Genomic DNA, 18,624 nt, shown 5'->3' on the forward strand with positions numbered 1-18,624 from the left:
AACGCAATTTGTACGACAATGTGTAACTCATGTAACGTTATATGGTTTAAAGCAAATAAAAGCCTGGATTAAAGAAACTGTTTATTTTAAATAAATCATCAGCCGTACAATAATGCAACTCTATCACAAATTGTAGTAAGCCAGTAAGAAATGATATGCCCCTCTAATCGATGCTGAAATTACAAGCCAATATGCTTTCTATGCATAGAAAAAAAAAAAGACTTTAAAGCCATGAGAGTTTCCTACTCTAAATGATCCAAGCAGCTCCACTTTTCCTCCTAGTATCTGAAGAGATGTTGCTGTTGATGTTGAAGTTTTAAACTGTAGGTGCAAAATGGACTTTCTTCACCCCTACCACTCCAAAAGTGGTGATATCAGTCTTCTCTTTGCGGTAAGCAGCCTTCCATCCCCACCACCTCGGGCCAGCCGTCAAATTTGTTATTCACTGGGTCGTTCTTTAAATGCTGGGGAAGTAAACACAAGATACACAAAGATTGCAATCAACTGATGGCGTAAAACAGCGTTGTAGTGTTTTTGACTTCTCTAGGCCACCGAAGGTGTGTGCTGTGGTGTCCGGAATTAGGACGACAGCAAATCCTTTAAGTGCTGCAAGTTGCAAGGCGGGGCCCCGTGAGTCAGACTTTTTACTATCCTGCTCATGCCAGAGATACTTGAGGATGCTTGATCTAGGAAGTCAACACCTTGAATTCATCATGCTCCTCAAATAATTCCCGAGACATTGTTTTTTCCATTGAGACGGGAGTGTTATTCTGCTGATTGAGGGAATAGCCTTCCCATGAGTAAATCTGCAGTAAATCTTAAGGTAGTGGTAATGGTGCCATGTCTTGGTGCCAAGTTTCGCCCCAGTCTGTTGAGCTCACCAAACCAGTTTAACCTCAAGTTTGCTCGATGCATACCTGAGGTGCATCTAATGGAACACTGTTTGTTGTTGGTGTTATTTTTGGTCTAATGTACCAGGTAGTTTTATCTGGTTGGTTTTGTTGTTTAATTGAATGATAAGGGACAATACTACTTACAATTCTTAGTCAGAAAGGGGAGAAGATGTGAAAAAAATAAGCATTTCGTGCATCTTGTTACCTGCTCAAATGGACTCTTGTCCTTCAATGATTTCGCTCCTACAAAGACCCAGCTATCCCTGGGGCCCAGTTCATGAATGTATGAGCTGCCCATATCGGCAATTAATTTCCTGGCTTCATCGTTGAGTCTATAAGACAAAGCAGGCTGTCACTTAAATTAGGTCAATTAAACGTGTCACGTCAATACGTTGTAGGTGAAGTTTTCTTACTTAACTGAGGGCTCATCAAACGAAGCCATCATTACGACCGTCCCATCTTCAATTTTCTTCAGGAATTCAATTAAATGAGCCACATCTATGCAAGATTACACGTGGTTAACAATCATGGTTTTAAGAGATGACAGCTAAATGGTTGGAAAGTACACTCACCTCCTGAAAACATATCGAAATGCTTTCTCCTGATAGTTCCCCCCGTTCTTCCTACGTGGGAAAAAGATTCTAATTTATTCAGCATAAAAAGCATTAAACTATCCTTTGTCATGCATGAAGTACAGATTATTGGCAGTGCTTCAGTGATATGTGTTATATAACCATAAGTGATTGCATATTGTGGTCCAAGCTGGTAACATTACCATCAATCAGGGCGATGTTGATTCCTCTTCCCACATTGTTCATCACAGTACTCATTAACCTGTAAGCAAGAATGAGAGGACATGTGATATCGCCTCAGGTTGCTTGTGTCTGGAGCATACACTGTATAAATATGAACGCCACATCCCCACTTCTTTAAAAACAGACACTATTTTCCCGGGGATACAAACAGCGACGTCTTGCAACTTTGGAGCCCGTTTTTGTTTAATTAATACTATGCTCTGCTCCACCAGTTACAAGGAAATGTTGGATTATATACTGCATCTACTTTTAAAAATAGTTTTTAAAACTCTCATGGTCCCACGGGACCACTTTGCGGAATGGTTTGCGTGGCAACTGGTGGTCACTGTTATGACACGTCCTGTTTCTATAGCTAGCTAAAACAAAACATTTTGTTAATTGCATAAATTGAAAGAAACCATCCTTGAAAAAATTTAATAGAAGTCTATTTTAGTGTTTTAATTTGGCCCAAGTCCCATCCACAAACATGGACGGGGTGGAGGTTATGACCTATATTGCAGCCGGACACCAGGGGGAGCTATACTTGCTTTAGCTTCACTTTTGAGGAGCAGTTCTTCCATCCATATTTATAAAGTTTATAGCCCTATTTGCATGGGATTAGTATTGCCTGAGGACGGCCTGTGAATCAAATATTAACCCACATGTTGGCGCATTCACAACTCTTAAGATCACAGAGGACCTCTGTGATTATTAGAAATTACCGGAGGTCCCCAGGCAAATTTAATCCTGTGCGAATAAGGCTTATGGTCTCGTTCAAGAAGTTGCACTTAAACAAACTGCAAAGACTACAGAAGCATACACTAGTAAGCGGGAGGGAATAACATAAGACCTAGGACTAGCTAGGAAGCTAAGTAGTGCTACGAATGTTTGTTTATAGTCTACTGGTTCCAGGTGACAATTTCAATGTCGGTATTAAATATTCAGCTGTGATGTGAAGAGAGAAGGAAATGCCGCCAAAGCCAGAGTCTTATCAATTGCCCAATACCAGCCTTGTCTGGCTCTTGGTGAAGTTCTATTCTAAACACATGTATTTTTTTTTTCTTTCAGCAAATATAAAACAGGATGGAAGTGATATAAACATCTCAAATAAACTTTTTTATTGATGTAATGAGAATCAATCAATACGTTGGTTTAAAGCATTATGCAAAAAGAATTATGCAGTCCTAGAAACCACAATGATCTTGTTTTAACACCTCATTACACCAGTATGTGAAATTCAGGTTCTGCAAGTCCCACTAGCATGGCAGCTCAAAACATTCACCTGCTCATTTGCACGCATTGTTATTGACAGACCCACCTCTGCTAAAAATGCTTCTTACTCATGGTTCACAAAGATCAGTATCACACAGCATATAGTGTGACCTGGTTGCTTCTCATGTAATCAGTAGACAAAAGTCATACCCTTGGGTTTGTGGAAATATAACACAGTGTGAGACACTGTAGACCATAACAGTTTAATGGCTCTGTTACAATACCTAGTGGGCATTCGCAGCATTGCTTTCAATTAACACAGGTCATATCTGGCAGACAGGACCACGTGTGTGAGCCTTGGTGGTTCTAAGTCCTGCTCTGCCCCGCTACTGTATGGGATTCCACAGGGTTCAATTCTAGGGCCCCTGATTTTGTCTTTGTATCTACTGCCTCTGTAAAGCCAGTAGCCTCAAACTTGTGTTTTAAGATGTACAGGGATTTTAAATTGGATAGTCAAATTGGTGCAGTGGTTAAGTCCAGCTTTTTCACTTTTTTGCACTTTGAGACGCACTTTATTTTGGGGTTAGCCAGTCCTCCCTCGCACCTCACATCTCCAAAGTTGTCCAGAATGCAGCAGCTCTTCTCTCAAATGAAACACGTAAGAGACAGCGCATAACTCAGATTCTGCCTATGTACTTTAGGGTTCATTTCATAATTCTTTTATTTGCTTTTAAATCTTTAGAAGGATCTCTCAGAGCTTCTCCATCCCTACACTCTTGCTTGGTGTCTCAGGCCAGCTGAGAATTTTGTAGATGCTACAAAAAAAATAGAAAGTGTTCCTGTTTGTCTGAAAGTTGTGCCTTTACTTACAGTTTGTCGTCCAGGCAGATCCGGGGCCCGATCACATTGGCCGCCCCACTCGTCATCTTGAAGGCAAGGTGTCCAAAGGGACACGGCTTGAGCAGCCCACACTTGTTCGTGGCTGGCTCCGGGGCTGAAGACACAAGAGCACAATATCAGGTAACAGCAACTCCAATCACATTGATCTTTTCACAAACAATGAAGAGAACTCTTCCAAAATGTTAAATACTAAAGCTATGCTTACACAAATAAACTAGACAACACAAGCTTAATATTAACATTGTTGTGTTGGCTGGCGTAGAGAAATAAAAACACTTTCATATTTAGCATCATCATTTGAGGATACTTACTGGCTGCCAAACTTGAGATGTACTTTGCTGAAAAGCAACAATAAATATATGGTGAGATTTAAAATGGACAAATTAAACGACTTTCAAGAAGGTAATCTGTCACAGGGCTGTGTTTGAGTTTTTGTTTTTGCTTAACACTAAGCAAAGACACACTTTTGTACATGAGTTAACACAGACCCACTTCATCCAAACAAAAGGTTGCTCACACATTGTTTTGAGTTTGTGATCCATTTTCAACTCAGGCAACTGGAAAGCAATGAAGACAACCACGATGAAGCCAAGGGCGAACACTACCGACCTGAGAAGAACTGGAAAGGAAAACCATAGCAACTCATGACGAACACTTCAAATACCATTTCAGTTCCACAAAATATCAAATTATTAAGTGCACATCTTTGAGGAGACGAGTTTGACTTACAGGGTGTGCAAGGGATTCTGGCCATCTTAGACAGCCACTTTTTTTTTTCTTTCGCACCAGCTAAAAATCTGTATCAATAAAACACACAATCAGTTTTTCCAGTTGTACTTATTTAGTTAGAACATTCATGAAGTGATGTCGACTTCAGCTAATTATATACGTGAACACACACTTCAAAGACTTTTCAGCTATTCAGGGAAATAAGTAAAATACAACTAAATAACGCAGATAAACCATACGAAGTTAGTGAAATTCCAGGTAGGGGCTGTGGTCTCTGGTAACAGGATGTTGTTAGTGGGGACCTTTGGGTCCTGTGGGGTGAGGGGAGCGATGACTGTGGATCAGGCTTGCTCCAGTGCATCCCACAGATACTTGATCAGTTTGGAATCTAGTGGAGGCCAGGTCGACACCTTGTGCTGTTTATCGTGTTTTTGAATTGCTCCTAAACTATATTTGTGTGTGTGTGTCTGGACTCATGCGGTTGACGGCTGCTCCCATCAAGGAGTGTCATTGCTGTGTGGTGTTTCCTGTGGTGTCTTCCTTTGCACTTGTTCTAGGATCGATTTTTAGATTCATTTCTGCGAATCTAGGAATGTTTTTCAATGGTTTTCAAGCAGTGTGACGACTATGTGCGGTACCTTCAGGCATATGTAAACTGTTCCAGATGGTTTGGTTTTAACAAAGAGGAAGGAACTTGAGGTGAAGAACACACCCAGAGCTGCACCTCCAACTAAATCAAAATGTCAATTAGCCAGCGTTTGAGGAGTGGTTAAGTTGTCAGTGAAGATTCCTTTCTTTGCAACTGCAATCTTTTTACAGATGCAAAATATTTCCCTCATGCTCTATGATAGTACATTTTATGTTTGTTAAATTTACCCCGTCCATTTTTATATGTTACTTCCATGCACAATCTACCATACTGTACATACATACTGTAGGTCATACTGCAAACATCCAGTCAACAACGTATATTCCTTTAAAACTGCGTGCATACAGTTCACGTCTGCACACTGACTTTAAAGTTGACTCCAATCTACACATATAGTGTACGCTTGTCTTTCTAACAGTGATATTACAGTGATGCTCCAATAGATTTCTGCAAGTCCTGAAAAAAGCTTCAATTCCCCCTTCCAAGTCTGCTGCTGCCGCTAAAACATCCAGAGCTTTATCAATAACGTACTAAACTTCTACAAAGACATTGTGAAATGTAAAAGAAATAAAAATAAATAAATAAATATTAAATAGTTACACAGCTTATGACAAATTCTCACAACATTCTTACCTTGTCCTTCACCTCAGCACCCTGGTGTTGAACACAGACATTCACTTGCATGTGATAGTTGGGACCAATTATATCACTGCAGCTGATCCACAGAGAAGCACACAGTTGAGAGGTGCCACTCTGTCATAAAATCAAGGCACAAACCCCAAACAGGAAGTCTTTTTTATAGTTTCTGGCTCTAAACAACTGCATAAACGTTTTGTTTTCAAGTTTGACAAAACACAGACATTTTTTTTTTTTTTTTTTTTACACAAATTCATAAATTTAATTCCAAAAACACATTTTAAAAAAGAAAGAAAATATTATTTACATTTTTAGTTAGCAAGAAACAACCTCCTGAGCTCCTGAGCATGGGTATTGCTAATCACCTTTAAGCCTTTGTTACTTACCATAATAAAAATTTAAATAGTTTAGATTTGTGCATAAAATACTTCCCTTACTGTGACTTATATGGAAGAGGTATCACTTGTAGAAATATATTAAGTTTTGTTTAAATTATATATTGTATTGTCTACGTGACAAATGCGTATTTTAGGTGTACGTTGCAAAGTATTTTGCAACAAGTCAACTCATAGTTTAAGCTACTGCTAGGTTGAAGTCCTTCAAATTACCACTGTACAGATTTCATGCTAACAAGCTTTACTTTTGGCAAAAACTTCTACTATATGCAAGCCATTATGGAGAAATGTCCTTTGGTCTGATAAAGAATATAACCATAATTGGCCACTGTTATGGCTTGAGGAAACTGGGGCAGAGTTGCAAGCTGAAGGACATTTAAGCTGTGAAGCACAGAAGAGGCAGCATCATGTTGTGTAGATGGCATCACGAGGAAGGAGGCCAAAACTAAGTGCACGCAACATTCTAACCCACTGGGAAATCAAATAAAAGCTTAAATATTATTCTGACATTATAATTTCATAAAGTAAAGTTGGGATCGTAACTGACCTAGCACTGTCTTCTCTTGTCTTTACTCTGAGTTTAAATGCATTTAACTAAGGTGCAGGTAAACGTCTTGACTTCAGCTGTTTGTTACTTCTGCATTAAATAGCTAGGAGTGAGACGTCTGTCTTTCTTCTTTGCTCATGTTGTGCAGACAGGAGACACCAGTTCTTCCTGATGGCCAGGTTTAAAACGTCAATCCATGTTATCTTGTCTTTTGCTGTCACATAATATTTTAAGCGATAACATATTAACTGTCAGAATTTAGTCTAGTTGTAAATGCACATTTTCGGGATGATCAGGTTTTGTTTTCACATTGAACAGACGTACAAAGGCGGCACGAAACAAAGTGAATATCGATAAAATAAAAAGGAAACACTGTACAAATCAAAGACAAAAGTAAGAAAGTAAGTTAATAAAACATAGTGAGCTCAATAAATTAAGACATTTTCATATATGTCATTCAAAAAAATGCAAAAAAGCTCCTGATAGTCCGAAACAAAAATGTAGCCAGCAGTCTTTTTTTTCTTAATTTCTATAGCGTAGTTGGTCTCGTATCCATTATATCCATAAAGGTGTCATTCAATGAGGTCCTGGCAAAATAAAAACTCATGTTAGAGTACATACGGAAGTTAAGCTATATGAAGTTTTACAGATGGTTTTCACATCGCGTATCAGCTTTTCATAAATCTGGAAGGCCTCTTGGAGGCACTCAGCAAGGTGAACAAAGCACATGAACTGAAGTGGATGTGGAAAATGGTGAATTATTGCCGTGGTTTTGGTTGTACCAACCGGGCAGACCATGACAAACATTTGGAATTTTATAGTCTACCAAAGTTATTGCAAATCAGTAAAAGGGATCTACCAGGCAAAAGTCTGGATAACACCCGAACAGGTAATTGAAATGTTGAAAATGTTCTGATAATAATATAATTCAGATCAAGCTACCACATGTGGTATTATTGACTTTTATCTGATTCTGATCACATTTAATAGCCTGCTACAAAGTCTGACCTTTTATTGAAAGGATGACCCAGATTGGGTGCCATCTGTTGGAATGACAGGTCAGCAAAGATCACCATTAGAAACAATTAGCTTGATATGAATTATATTGAGTGTGCATGTGTGTGTGTCTGTGTGTGTGTGGTGTGTGTATGTGTGTTTGCTTTTATATATATTACTGTCATTATTATCATTACAGTAGAAAATCAGTTAAGAGCCGCTTCTGTCCACATTTCAATTACCTGCCAAGAAATGGGCTGAACAAATTTGGATATTGTCCAGAGCTTTGTTCTCGTAGATCCTCGATTAGCTTCCCTAACCACAAGCGCCTCATTTCCTTTGATAACTTGGCGTTGTTCTCCCTGATTTGTAATAACTGTTGGCAGTCTATAAAAGCCTTTTTTCGCGGTCTGTCTGATTTGTACAGCCGAAAACACAGCAATTTTCCACCATCTACTTCAGTGCGCTTTGTTTACCGTACCGAGTGCCTCCTACATGGCAACTTCTGGATTTATGGCGCGCTGATGACGCGCCGTGAAAACCATCTGTTTGGCCATTAAATAACCTGAAACAGAGTTAAATAACACTTACATCATCTGAGTCCGGCTGGCAGGCCGTACCATTGCTGCTAGTGGCACTTACAAGATCGGCCGTGATGCAGTTTTCATCATCGTGGATCCTGAGGTTGGAGAAACGATACGTAGGTGTCCTGCGGAGACAAACAGGAACCTATCAGCTCTTCGCTTTAACTGGGTGCAACACGCAGAAGAGATGAGTCTCCAACTCACCTGTTCCGGTACACCACTCGCCTGACGGCGAAGATCGCTGAGACGATAGCTACCAGGACGATGGCTGCTGCCCCTGCGCACACCAGGATCAACACCAGCTTTTCTCTCTAGAAAAATATATGCAACAGCATGTGTAATCAAAAACAAACACGAAGAATTAAACAACTCATACAAAAAGAAAGTACAAACTAACCGGTGTGTCGAAGTGGGTGACTGAAGAAGTGGGCTTCAGAGGTTGAGGGCTGGGTTTAACGTCACAGATTCTGATTACTGTCTGCACCGCGAGCTGAGGATTGAAACCCCCCTCACACCGATCACTCGGGAGTTTGCGGTACCTGGACAAAAACGGGAAGAATGCAGTCAGGTGTGCGTGTAAACGAGGAGCGCCTCTTCATTTTAAAAGAATATTACCCCGTGGACAGGCGCTCGTCCTCCTCTCCACTCAGACAGATCTCCAAGGTTTTATTTGCAGCGCCCGGTTGCCTCAAACACTCTGACGTGTTCACGTGACGATAGTAGCCATGGTCACTGTTGTCAAGGACAGAGGCCAGTTTTACAAGAATGTATTCTCAGGGAACAAAAACGTGTTCCATGTCCATTCACTGCAGTAAACAGCTTAAGAGAGTATGGTGCAATATCAGGGTAGGGCCACTACAGTCTGACGTACCATAAATAATCTTCTCTGGTGCACAAGCAAGGCCTTTGCCGCTTGCTCACCACGAAGCCTCTGCCGTTTCTGCACACGGACTGCTTCTTTAACCTCCGGTAAGTCTCCTTGACACCCAGGACGCAGCCGTTTCTCTTCGAGTTGCCTCCCTGTGTGGAGTGAGCCAGCCATTCTTCGTAGTCCTTGTCTTTACCTGATGAATTCAGCGATGAGCAGTCAATAAATTATTAAATTATTCATGGAGGCCATTAGGGTTAGCAAATTGCTACTGGGATATGACAATGCAAATGATAATACTGCATTCATTGTTACACAGCCGACAGAAATCAACCAGAAGGCTAGCAGTCAGCTACCAGCTAGCAACCAAGAAGACACCAGCCTAGCCTAGGGGAAGGGATGAAACATTGGCCTAACGGCGCCTTCATGAGGTGTTAGGCCCCGACACCTCAAGAAAACTTAACAGTCAGCACGTTTACATGCTGAATTTGACTGAATGCGGTCCTTGTCCTAGTTTACGTGCAACAGAAAAAAATAAAATAACTGACAGGAACATGTTCTCCTCCTCCTGCACACTAGATATGTGTCTTGTCAGTGGGTTCCGAACCACTAGATGGATAATACTACAGCTTTTTAAATCTTGTACGTAATGTGTGTGCTTTTTATTGTGCAGGTAAGATGCGCGCTATCCCTCAGGTTGTTCTTCTACCGGCTGTGTTTACTTTCTTCTTCTGCAACCGGCTTTCTTGGATGTTATTGTTCTGGGGTTAGATGCCAGCGCAGCAATTGTGTAGCAAGCGCATGCACGTTATCCAGTTAAAGTCCGATTAAGGCGTATACATCCTGGAGAAAATCGCATTATCTGGGTGTCTTAATCGGATAGTAACGTGTTTACATGCATGTCCAGTTAAAGTCAGGTTAACGCAGTAATTCCATTTTTTTCATGCTCCCGTAAACGCACTGAATGAGGTCCAGTGTCCCACGATCTCAAACTGTCCTGCATTCCCTCATACTCGTCAAGAGGCCCCAGAGAAGTAGAAGAGATGAGGAGGAGGATGAAATCTAGGGCCACAACAGCAAACACCAGCATGTAAGAAGACAATGAATACCTTTTGTCTTGTTTGCAAAGTATGCTTCAGAAACTAAAAAAAGAACTCGCGCTTGAATGTTACCGAACGCCACGTGACAATTGTCCCAAGATTTATGAAGTTGAGTTCCAGTGTGTTGGTCTGTGTAATTATAGCATCTGGACTTACACTGCCTCGTGATAAGGCTCTGGAAATCAATGGTGACGGCCACCCACATGGGTTGGCCGTCCTCCTCGGGCCGGAAGCCCCACACGCTGACATTCATGGCCTTGGTGCCAGGCTCGGACAGCAGGCCGGCGAAATAAAAGGGCTGCTCTGTGAAGTTATACGACTTCCAGCACCGGCCCTCGTCTGTGGAGAATCTGGGAGGAGCAGAAGCAAGCATAGAAAGGTTTTTATTCACATCAGAACACATTAGTACTGTTTCATTTCGCAAAAATATAAAATAAATCTCTTTTCAGTACTTGATAGTTTTGACTTGTCCTTCATGGTGATCTTCCACAGCCACAATGAGGCCTCCAGAGTCTAATATGCTGTAATAGTGAGGCCCCCTCAGTGTGCCCCTCCAGTTATAACCTCCGTCAGAGGAAACAAAAACATCTGGGTGCTGCGATAATGACAGAGAATCCCCCACAGTGCCTGGTGAAGAGACAATACACCTTTTAAATGTCTTGGCAACACATTTAACACCATAGACACGACGCAGCACTAAAAAGGGAGAAACACACAACTCTGAATGTAGTCCAATCAGCATCAAGCTGTGTTTCATGGACTACTGCCAGTCTGTACCTTTGGGGCAATTTTCGATAGAATTGAAAATCTCATGTTAAGTCCTACTAAAACAGTTGCCTTTACACCCAAAGATGCAGAAATGAAATATTCTTTAGCCACAAACTGGTTATTCTATTGGTATTCCTACCTTTGTTGAGAGAAAACATACACGATCAAGCGTAAGATTACGACCACTTCACTAGATCCCAAACTGAATAAGTATTCCCGGGATGCACTTGAAACCTGATCAACAGAGGCCCCTCTCCTCAACGCATAGGACCAAAAGCCCTCCACTAACAACATTGTGTTGCCAGACACCTCAGGACACCCTCAGAAGACCCATGTCCATTCACTGATTAAACCTACAGGAAGGTGGTCATAATGTTATGCCTGATGGACTATGGGTAAAAGTCGGTTTATTTACCATGGGCGATAACCAGACCAACAGCGGTGGGCTCAGACAGAGCCAGCATAGGTACGATTCCTTTGTTGCGACTGTGTTCTCCATGAATATGAAGATTGCACTAGTGAAAAAAAAGGTTTTAATTAAGGATTAAATGTTACTTTATACACATTAGATTTTGCTGTATATAACACACGCTCTTGGCTGGGTCTTCACAGTCCACGTTATCAGGTTTGTTCAGTTGCCTCCAGGTCCCTCCTCTGTTAAAGGAAATCACAGATCTAATTCGCCCATCTGCAACGATACGACATGTTCTTTATTCAGTATCACAGCAAACCAAACAATAGTGTGCACACTGGTATGTTTGCACACTTGTGTTTTCAGGCCTCCTGCCATATCCAAACACACACACACACACACACACACGGAGAGACGCACCCACGTCTAGCTTATTGGTGAGGTAAACCCCTCTCAGGGAGGTAATGTTGGTGAAGTCGCTCTTCCTGGTCCCGTCAAAGAGGTGGCGCTCCAGAGATTTGGAAAACAGGATGCCACGGTCGTCTGAGGTGTACATGGTTCCAAAGAAGGTGTCTGGGACAAAAGAGAGAGGAACAAAGGAGGAGTTTAGCTTCTCACTACATCAAGATAGTAACAAAACCCTGAACGTAAGAAAAGCCTTAAGGAATTTATTTAGGTTGGATCAGGACTCGGATATATATATATATAATATATTTAGAATATGTTCACTGCTTTTTCTAACAGGGAACAGTAGACATTGTTTTGAGCCCATCAAAGCTACCAGACTCCATTAACAAAAAACTTCATTTTACCTTGTGGAACTCATGAATTTGGCCCTACACAGGGTGACTTTGTTGTTTCGATGTTGTTCATTCGGATCCGATTTCGCATATTGACACACGCAAAAGTCACCCAATAACCCACAAACCCTTACCAATCGAGGTAGCAGTAGACAGACTACGCCTATATTCTGCAAGGCAAAATTACTGGTTTTCTCAGTGGAGTCTGGTGAATTTGAGGAAAATATTAATTAATATAATGGCTTCAGTTCCCCACAGTCGAATTCACTTCAACTACTTGTGTTAATTTATTTCATTTCAGCTAAAATATATGTTGCTACTGACCCTGTATACAGAAGATCATTTCTTTATTTCTCGGCCAGTTTTCTTTTCTGCTAGTTTTTCATTAGCTGGGTTAACATGGAGCCAAATATTCCAATGACAGTCGATTTAGAAGCCCAAATCGAATGAAAATGCTCCATATAAACACCTCAATCGGAATAAACAGCAGAATTGTCCTTTTCCTAAACTGATCGAAAGTCATATAAACGGTGAATCGGGATGAAGTCAGGCTCCGATCTGACATTTTGGATCATTTTAATTAAAAAAAATAATGGTTGTCTGCTTTGCTGCACCTCCTACAAGACCATCCGTTAAGTGAATTTGGAGAATTATTTTAATGGTCTGTGTCAGTGCCCAATATAGCTGGTCTGGTAGCTGAAGATAACTATCTAATTAGCCAGCTAATGAATTAGCCTTAGGCTAGCACATCCAGCGAGGCTCCGGTTTGTTAGCCAGGCTAACGGGAGGCTATCTATCAAACTGCCAGCTAAGTCAGAACATTAATAATAATTAATGATACTTTTAAATTAAGTATGTCCAATTATTTTTCCATTTGACCAATGTTATGGTGACAACGACAGATTGGTTCATTTCGAGGTTCAAAATCCAACTGGTGGCATCACGATGGGTTTGTCCATAGTATCAGTCAATGTAATTAGACGATAGACCGCCATCTTTGATCAGTCATGTGATGTTTTCATCAAACCGTCTGTAAAACAGCAATTGGAATGATAAAAAAGTCTCCACGTAAACCTGGCTACTGACTGCAACTGCACAAACCACATGCATTGTGGGAAATATATGGTTTTTTTTGCTTTTTTTTTTGTTTTTTTGCAACGTGCACCACTTTCAAAGTGAATCAGCACCTGGGAACAGGTGATGCCGCGCTGACACAAGCCTTCCAGCATCAATCATATTTTATCTGTTTGAAGCTCACACACGTGTCAGCTAAAGGCATGAAGGACGAGCTCAGCTTAAAGCGGGCGACGGATTGAGTTTTTGAATGTGTGTGTTTGTGTGTGTGTGTGTGTGTGTGTGTGTGTGTATATATGTGTGTGTGTGTGCGCGCGTTACACCCTGATCCCAAGATATGTTTGTCAGCTTTTGCAGTGTAACCTAAATCTCTCACCCTCCAGCCAACAAAAGATAAAGCCCTTTTACCCCATATCTCCCCTATTTATCGCTGCACAACGAAAGTCCCTTCACCCTGTACGTACAGATAGGAACTGGGGAAGCAGTCGGAGGAAAAAGAATATATGTAATAGAAGAATAAAAGGAGAGAGAACGGAAATAGCACGAGGAAGGGAGAATAAGGTGGAGGGAGAAAGAGAGATGTGGAAAAAAGAAGGGAACAAAGCGAGGGCAGCTAGAATTGCATGAGCAAACACACACTTGGTATAATGGAATGATTCGTCAGCAACACAGAGAACTTGTGAAACCAGTCCGGCCTTCACCATTGAGCTTTTCCATTACAAAAAAGAAAAAAGAAAAAGAAAAAAAAAAAGGCTGAGGGAGCTATAAATTCTGCCATGCGGCGTGGGTATATTTGCAAATATGTGTCAGGGAGATTAACCGTTCCTTTAGTGTGCGTTTATGCGTTTATGCTCGATACCTCCTGGGTTGTCCACATGCATGAAGAGCATATCCTCGTCGCCGTCCAGGATGGAGTAAAACTGCAAACACACACACACACACACATATCCAGGGATGAGGGCGACAAAATATGAGACTGCAAAAAAACGAAGCAAAACAAAACAAAAAAAAAAAAAGGCATAAAGCATTTTGATGACTTATTTAATCTTCTGTCTAACGATCCTTGTCTAATCGTCGTGAGATAGACTGCGTGTGTTTGTGCTGTCAACAAGTGGTTTGGGCGGGGGTTTCATCACAGCAGGTGTGTGTGTGTGTCGAAAAAGGAAGTGTTGCCAGGTTTGTTCTTGCTCAAAAACCGCGAGGAGACTAACTGAAGAGTCTCTCACCCCATGGCGAACCGCAAGAGAGGAACGCGACAAAGAAAATATTATTGGAAATGATTAGGTTAAAATAAACTGGAAAGCTAGAAATGTCTCTTAGAGTCATCTGAAAGGCTTCCTCTGGTATTTGGATCGATCGGTGAGATCAGTGTCACTGGGAGCGTAAATCTCTCAGGATCTTTCAGAGCTAGTTATTTAAATGTTTGTTTTCAAGTGTGAAACTTTAAACTTACATTCTGAGGTCACAGCCTCCACACATAGTGAACCGGGAGATCTGTTGATTTTGGCCCTTTTATTATTTTCTCTGCAGCCTGTTGCGTAAAATATGAGCGGACTTCTGGTTTTAGAATGTTAAGTACACTTTGTGATGCGTGAAACAATATTTTGTCTTCTTTTGAATACCTCAGGGCAGACACACCCATCAGTCATAACATTATGACCGCCAACATTATGGACATGGGCCTTCTGAGTGTGTCCTGTGGTGTCTGGAAACAGGATGTTGTTAGTTCGGGTCTTCCGGTCATGTCCTGTGTTTTATTTTATTTTTTTAATTATTTTTTTATTTTTTGGTAATGGGGGCGGGGTCTAACAAATTTGGACCCTCTGCTGGGCTGTTCTTCATGTTTTTTGAGTTGTTCCTAAACCATTTTTTATGAGTTCTGCCGCCATTGCTATGTTTGTGTTGGCCTCCAAACCACTGACCTGGTCACGGAGCAAGACGTGTTTTTAGCAGCGGTTTCATCACAGCTTGATTAAACACTTCTTTTCCGTAACCAACAGAGAAGGTGGTCAAAAACGTTTTACTCACCTGCTCAGTGGACGCCGAAGGGAGCAGAGCTCGACTGGAGGTATTTCCTTGGTCCGACGAGAAGTACATGACGCGGGGAGATCTCTGGTAGCAGAACAGTGCAAAGATGTAATACACACAAGTTTAAAATCAATACGAGACCTAAAAATGGTGAGACATTGGTATGACAGTGCAAAGGAGGGGTTCTGTCCTTGAATCTTACCGGATCTTCCATCACGGAGAAGAAGAGAAAGGCGCCTATGTAGCCAAAACCGTAGATGTCCTCATGGATTGTTGTGAAGGTCTTCCCCAGATCCTTAGTTCTCTTGAGCACTGAATCACCCCTCTCTTCTGCGTTATCTACAGTAATAAGTAAAATGACGTTGGTGCAATGTGAACTTACTTAGAATGCCAGTACTTTACAAATCAAACACTCATTTTTTTGTGTGCATCAAAGTCAAGCGCTAAACCAGGACCAAACTCAGTAAAGAAGTAAAGGTTTCTGGCAATAATGTTCACGGCGTCTCCTCTTACACTATATTCCTCTTGCCCGTTCTTGTAAACATAATATCCCGGGAAGTCCCTGACAGAATCTGGCAGAAACATTCACACGGAGTCGAGAACACGGACAATGAGAATGATTGTGGCACTGAGATCTCGCAAAACACCTTCTTGACCCGTTATCAACTCGTGAACGCAATATCTACGCAGTACTTTTTGAGGAAATGCCTTTAAATTTGACACAGACATGAACTTCTCAGGAACACCAGAATGACATTTCTTCATATTTGGCAAAAAAGCGTTCCTGTAAACTCAAAGGTCAGTACTTGAGAATGTGGCAGTAAAGGTCCTAACACAATTTTTTTAAGGGTCAAAGGTCGACGTCCTTTCTCAGATAGACATGGATACAAACTCCAACTAGCCTCCTAACTGTATATTAAAATACTATTTAAATCATTTTAATACTGCCTGAGTGTCACTCCTTTACACATTTTGGTATCTTCAAGTGTGAGTCTTATAGTCTTTACCTGTGTCTACTCGACTGCAGCTGAAGAACAAATTGATGCCAGCCCCCCTAATGGAAAGAGGAAGTCAGAAACATTGCAAAAAAACAAAAAAATGGCACAACAGCTTCTTCGGCTAAGAATTGTTCAACAGATCACTTTTTCCATTGTATCTTTTTCTTCTCCAGTAAATTGCCTCATGTCGTGATATGCCATGATGCACTTTCTAGCATCCCGGTAACTTTTTTTCTTTTTTTTTTGCGTCTTCTGCACTGACGCGTGGCGACTAATTCTGTTTCCTGTTTATTCTCACCAAGAGAAAGAATGCACTCCATCGTGAACTTTTGCCCAGTCGACACCAAAGTCCAGCGAAAGCCAAAGACTGCCCTGCAAGTCAGGGGGAAAGAAAGAAAAAGAGTAATGTTTACCATTAGTTTAAGGTGTGTTCTAGATGTGTGTAGAGGCATTCAAATAATATTAGGTAAAGCATGTTGGAAGGCTATTAAAAGACTTGCATCAATGCTGAGGGCCACGAGGTAGTCGGGGTTGAGGAAGTGGTATGTGATCGGCTCGGCCAGGTGGAAGGGGAGCTGGATGTACTTGAAGGTGGCGCCGGCGTCCGTGGAGGTGAAGATAACCCCACCTGGATTGTTGACCACCGGCGTGTCTGCAGTCAATATCACCTGCAAGCGAACAGAAGCAAGGTGGAAGTTGCAACGTTGAGTACTGTGACCCGTTGAACTCGCATAGATGCAAACCGAGAACAAAGTTGTCAGCATAACCGTCCGTTTCTGTGGCTGCACTTTTGAACACGTCGGCCCCATAAGTGACGGCTTGGATGCGAGATGTCTTCACACCTTTTTTTTTTTCTGTGAGGCAACACCACAAGCTCCTCAGGGCCGACGCGTAACACACACATAATTCACCAACTGAAACTGTGCCTAAAGCGATGAAGCTTACAGAGCTCCCCGGTCCGACGCTGACCCCAAACTCCTTCCTGATGAAGGTGTGGTTGATGAGCTGGGAGATGTCGTGGAAGGACTTGCCGTAATCCGTGCTGAGGAGAGAGAACGAGGGGAAAGGAGAGATGTTTTCTTTTATTGCTACACGGCAGCGCCCGGGAAGGGATGAGATGATGAGATGCCAACTGACCTTCGGTAAAGTCGTGAAGAGCCTCCTTCTAGGAAACTGTCAATGGGAGCGCTGATAGTTGACAGCACAAGGATGACCTATAGGAGACGTAGGGATGTGTATGTGGAGGGAGCTTTGATCACATAACAAGTGAGGTTTTGCAAAAGAAAGGTATAAAAAATGCACATCCAAAGTGAGGAAAAAGGCGGTGCATTGTGTTTATTTGTTGCAGGGCTTTAAAATACTCACTCCAGTGCCGTCGCCCACCCATGTGAGGACTACATAGGAGCCATCGTCACCATTAAACCCTGTCTAAGAGGTGGAGAGGAGAGCAGAGAGATGCGTGGAAAGTTTTATTGATACAACTTTCTCATACTCAGATGGACACATTTGCTAAACATGTGTCATAAACATGACATAAGCCACAGAACAATGTAAAATCTCTTACTTGCTGTAACGGTTTCTCATGACTCATGAAACAAAGCAAACACACTAGATACATATCTCCAGAGACTTTTTTTTTAAAACCCCCTCTTCAAAACATTACATGACTCATTTGGTGGACCTTGACCTCTTTCCGGCTTCAGAGAAATTCCGCTTAAATACAACTCACCTCGTGTCTGTTGTCATCCAGAACCTTGTGTTCGGCTGGGGTGAGTGGGAGCCGACAGGAGGTGAAGCGAGGACCGTGGGAGGGGGTGGAGGCGCCCAGGGAGCTGCCGGTGTCCCTCCTGGGGCGTGCGCGCACTTGGCCCCGGCTGTCCCTTTGCTCAGGCCGGCGCAAAGTCACCGTCCTCCCCCCATAAATTCTGCTTTCCGCTCCCAGGAGAAGAAGCAACACCCCACCGAGGGCCACGAGTCTCCAAATCATATCGGCGACGAGAGACCAGAATGAAAATATGAGCACTGCTGACCGGAGATGCCTGTCGATACTGCCTCAGTCGCGCTCTAAAGTCGAGTGGGGGTGGGAAGTGCTTGAACGGGTCATTAACATAAAAAGTGCTGTGTGAAGTTGCGCGTCCACTGTCAGCAGGTGCTTCTGCCCGCATGCAGGTGACCTAGCCGCCGCCGCCGCAGCAGCAGCAGCAGCAGGGGAGGGTTTACATTTCATTACGTTTCCTGGAA

At 42.1% G+C, this 18,624-nt stretch overlaps 2 protein-coding genes and 1 long non-coding RNA gene across 3 annotated transcripts in view; 1 reads left to right on the forward strand and 2 right to left on the reverse strand.

The window, feature by feature from the left end:
• The window catches only part of LOC124999854, a 48,767-nt gene extending 44,283 nt beyond the window's left edge, over nt 1-4,484 (forward strand). The window contains exons 2-3 of the long non-coding RNA XR_007111236.1: nt 3,772-3,919; nt 4,353-4,484. This is a non-coding gene — a long non-coding RNA (uncharacterized LOC124999854). The remainder of the gene's footprint in view (nt 1-3,771; nt 3,920-4,352) is intronic.
• LOC124999851 (protein FAM3C-like) lies at nt 65-5,922 on the reverse strand. Its single transcript, XM_047574997.1, has 10 exons — nt 5,811-5,922; nt 4,529-4,596; nt 4,317-4,418; nt 4,111-4,137; nt 3,770-3,893; nt 1,669-1,727; nt 1,466-1,516; nt 1,307-1,391; nt 1,099-1,225; nt 65-464 (listed from the first exon to the last, which is right to left on the reverse strand). The coding sequence occupies exons 2-10, from the start codon at nt 4,551-4,553 to the stop codon at nt 375-377; spliced, it is 690 nt and encodes a 229-aa protein (XP_047430953.1). The 5' UTR covers nt 4,554-4,596; nt 5,811-5,922; the 3' UTR covers nt 65-374.
• Nucleotides 5,923-6,104: 182 nt separating this feature from the next.
• On the reverse strand, nt 6,105-18,375 carry si:dkey-159a18.1 (sortilin). Its single transcript, XM_047574996.1, has 21 exons — nt 18,113-18,375; nt 17,749-17,811; nt 17,521-17,597; nt 17,329-17,425; nt 16,884-17,051; nt 16,682-16,755; nt 16,393-16,439; nt 15,588-15,724; nt 15,386-15,469; nt 14,217-14,277; nt 11,904-12,056; nt 11,662-11,759; nt 11,487-11,586; nt 10,756-10,930; nt 10,460-10,653; nt 9,207-9,399; nt 8,951-9,067; nt 8,733-8,874; nt 8,540-8,646; nt 8,343-8,460; nt 6,105-7,342 (listed from the first exon to the last, which is right to left on the reverse strand). Exons 1-21 carry the CDS (start codon nt 18,368-18,370, stop codon nt 7,328-7,330), a joined length of 2,478 nt encoding a protein of 825 aa, XP_047430952.1. The 5' UTR covers nt 18,371-18,375; the 3' UTR covers nt 6,105-7,327.
• Between the last annotated feature and the right edge of the window lie 249 nt (nt 18,376-18,624).

Source organism: Mugil cephalus, chromosome 22 (assembly GCF_022458985.1).
Source record: "Mugil cephalus isolate CIBA_MC_2020 chromosome 22, CIBA_Mcephalus_1.1, whole genome shotgun sequence".
NCBI lineage: Eukaryota > Metazoa > Chordata > Actinopteri > Mugiliformes > Mugilidae > Mugil > Mugil cephalus.

Bases quoted from the DNA above. Each gene is read 5' to 3' on its own strand.
- LOC124999851 (XM_047574997.1), bottom strand. From the start codon at position 4,553: ATGGCCAGAATCCCTTGCACACCCT. The intron at 4,138-4,316 runs GTGAGCAACCTT...GTTGCTTTTCAG, and splicing joins TCACAAACTCAAAACAATGT to CAAAGTACATCTCAAGTTTG. The intron at 1,226-1,306 runs GTAAGAAAACTT...TTTGTCTTATAG, and splicing joins TTTGATGAGCCCTCAGTTAA to ACTCAACGATGAAGCCAGGA.
- si:dkey-159a18.1 (XM_047574996.1), bottom strand. From the start codon at position 18,370: ATGATTTGGAGACTCGTGGCCCTCGGTGGGGTGTTGCTTCTTCTCCTG. The intron at 8,875-8,950 runs GTAATATTCTTT...GTTTTTGTCCAG, and splicing joins GACGAGCGCCTGTCCACGGG to GTACCGCAAACTCCCGAGTG. The intron at 8,461-8,539 runs GTGAGTTGGAGA...TTGTCTCCGCAG, and splicing joins CGAGTGGTGTACCGGAACAG to GACACCTACGTATCGTTTCT.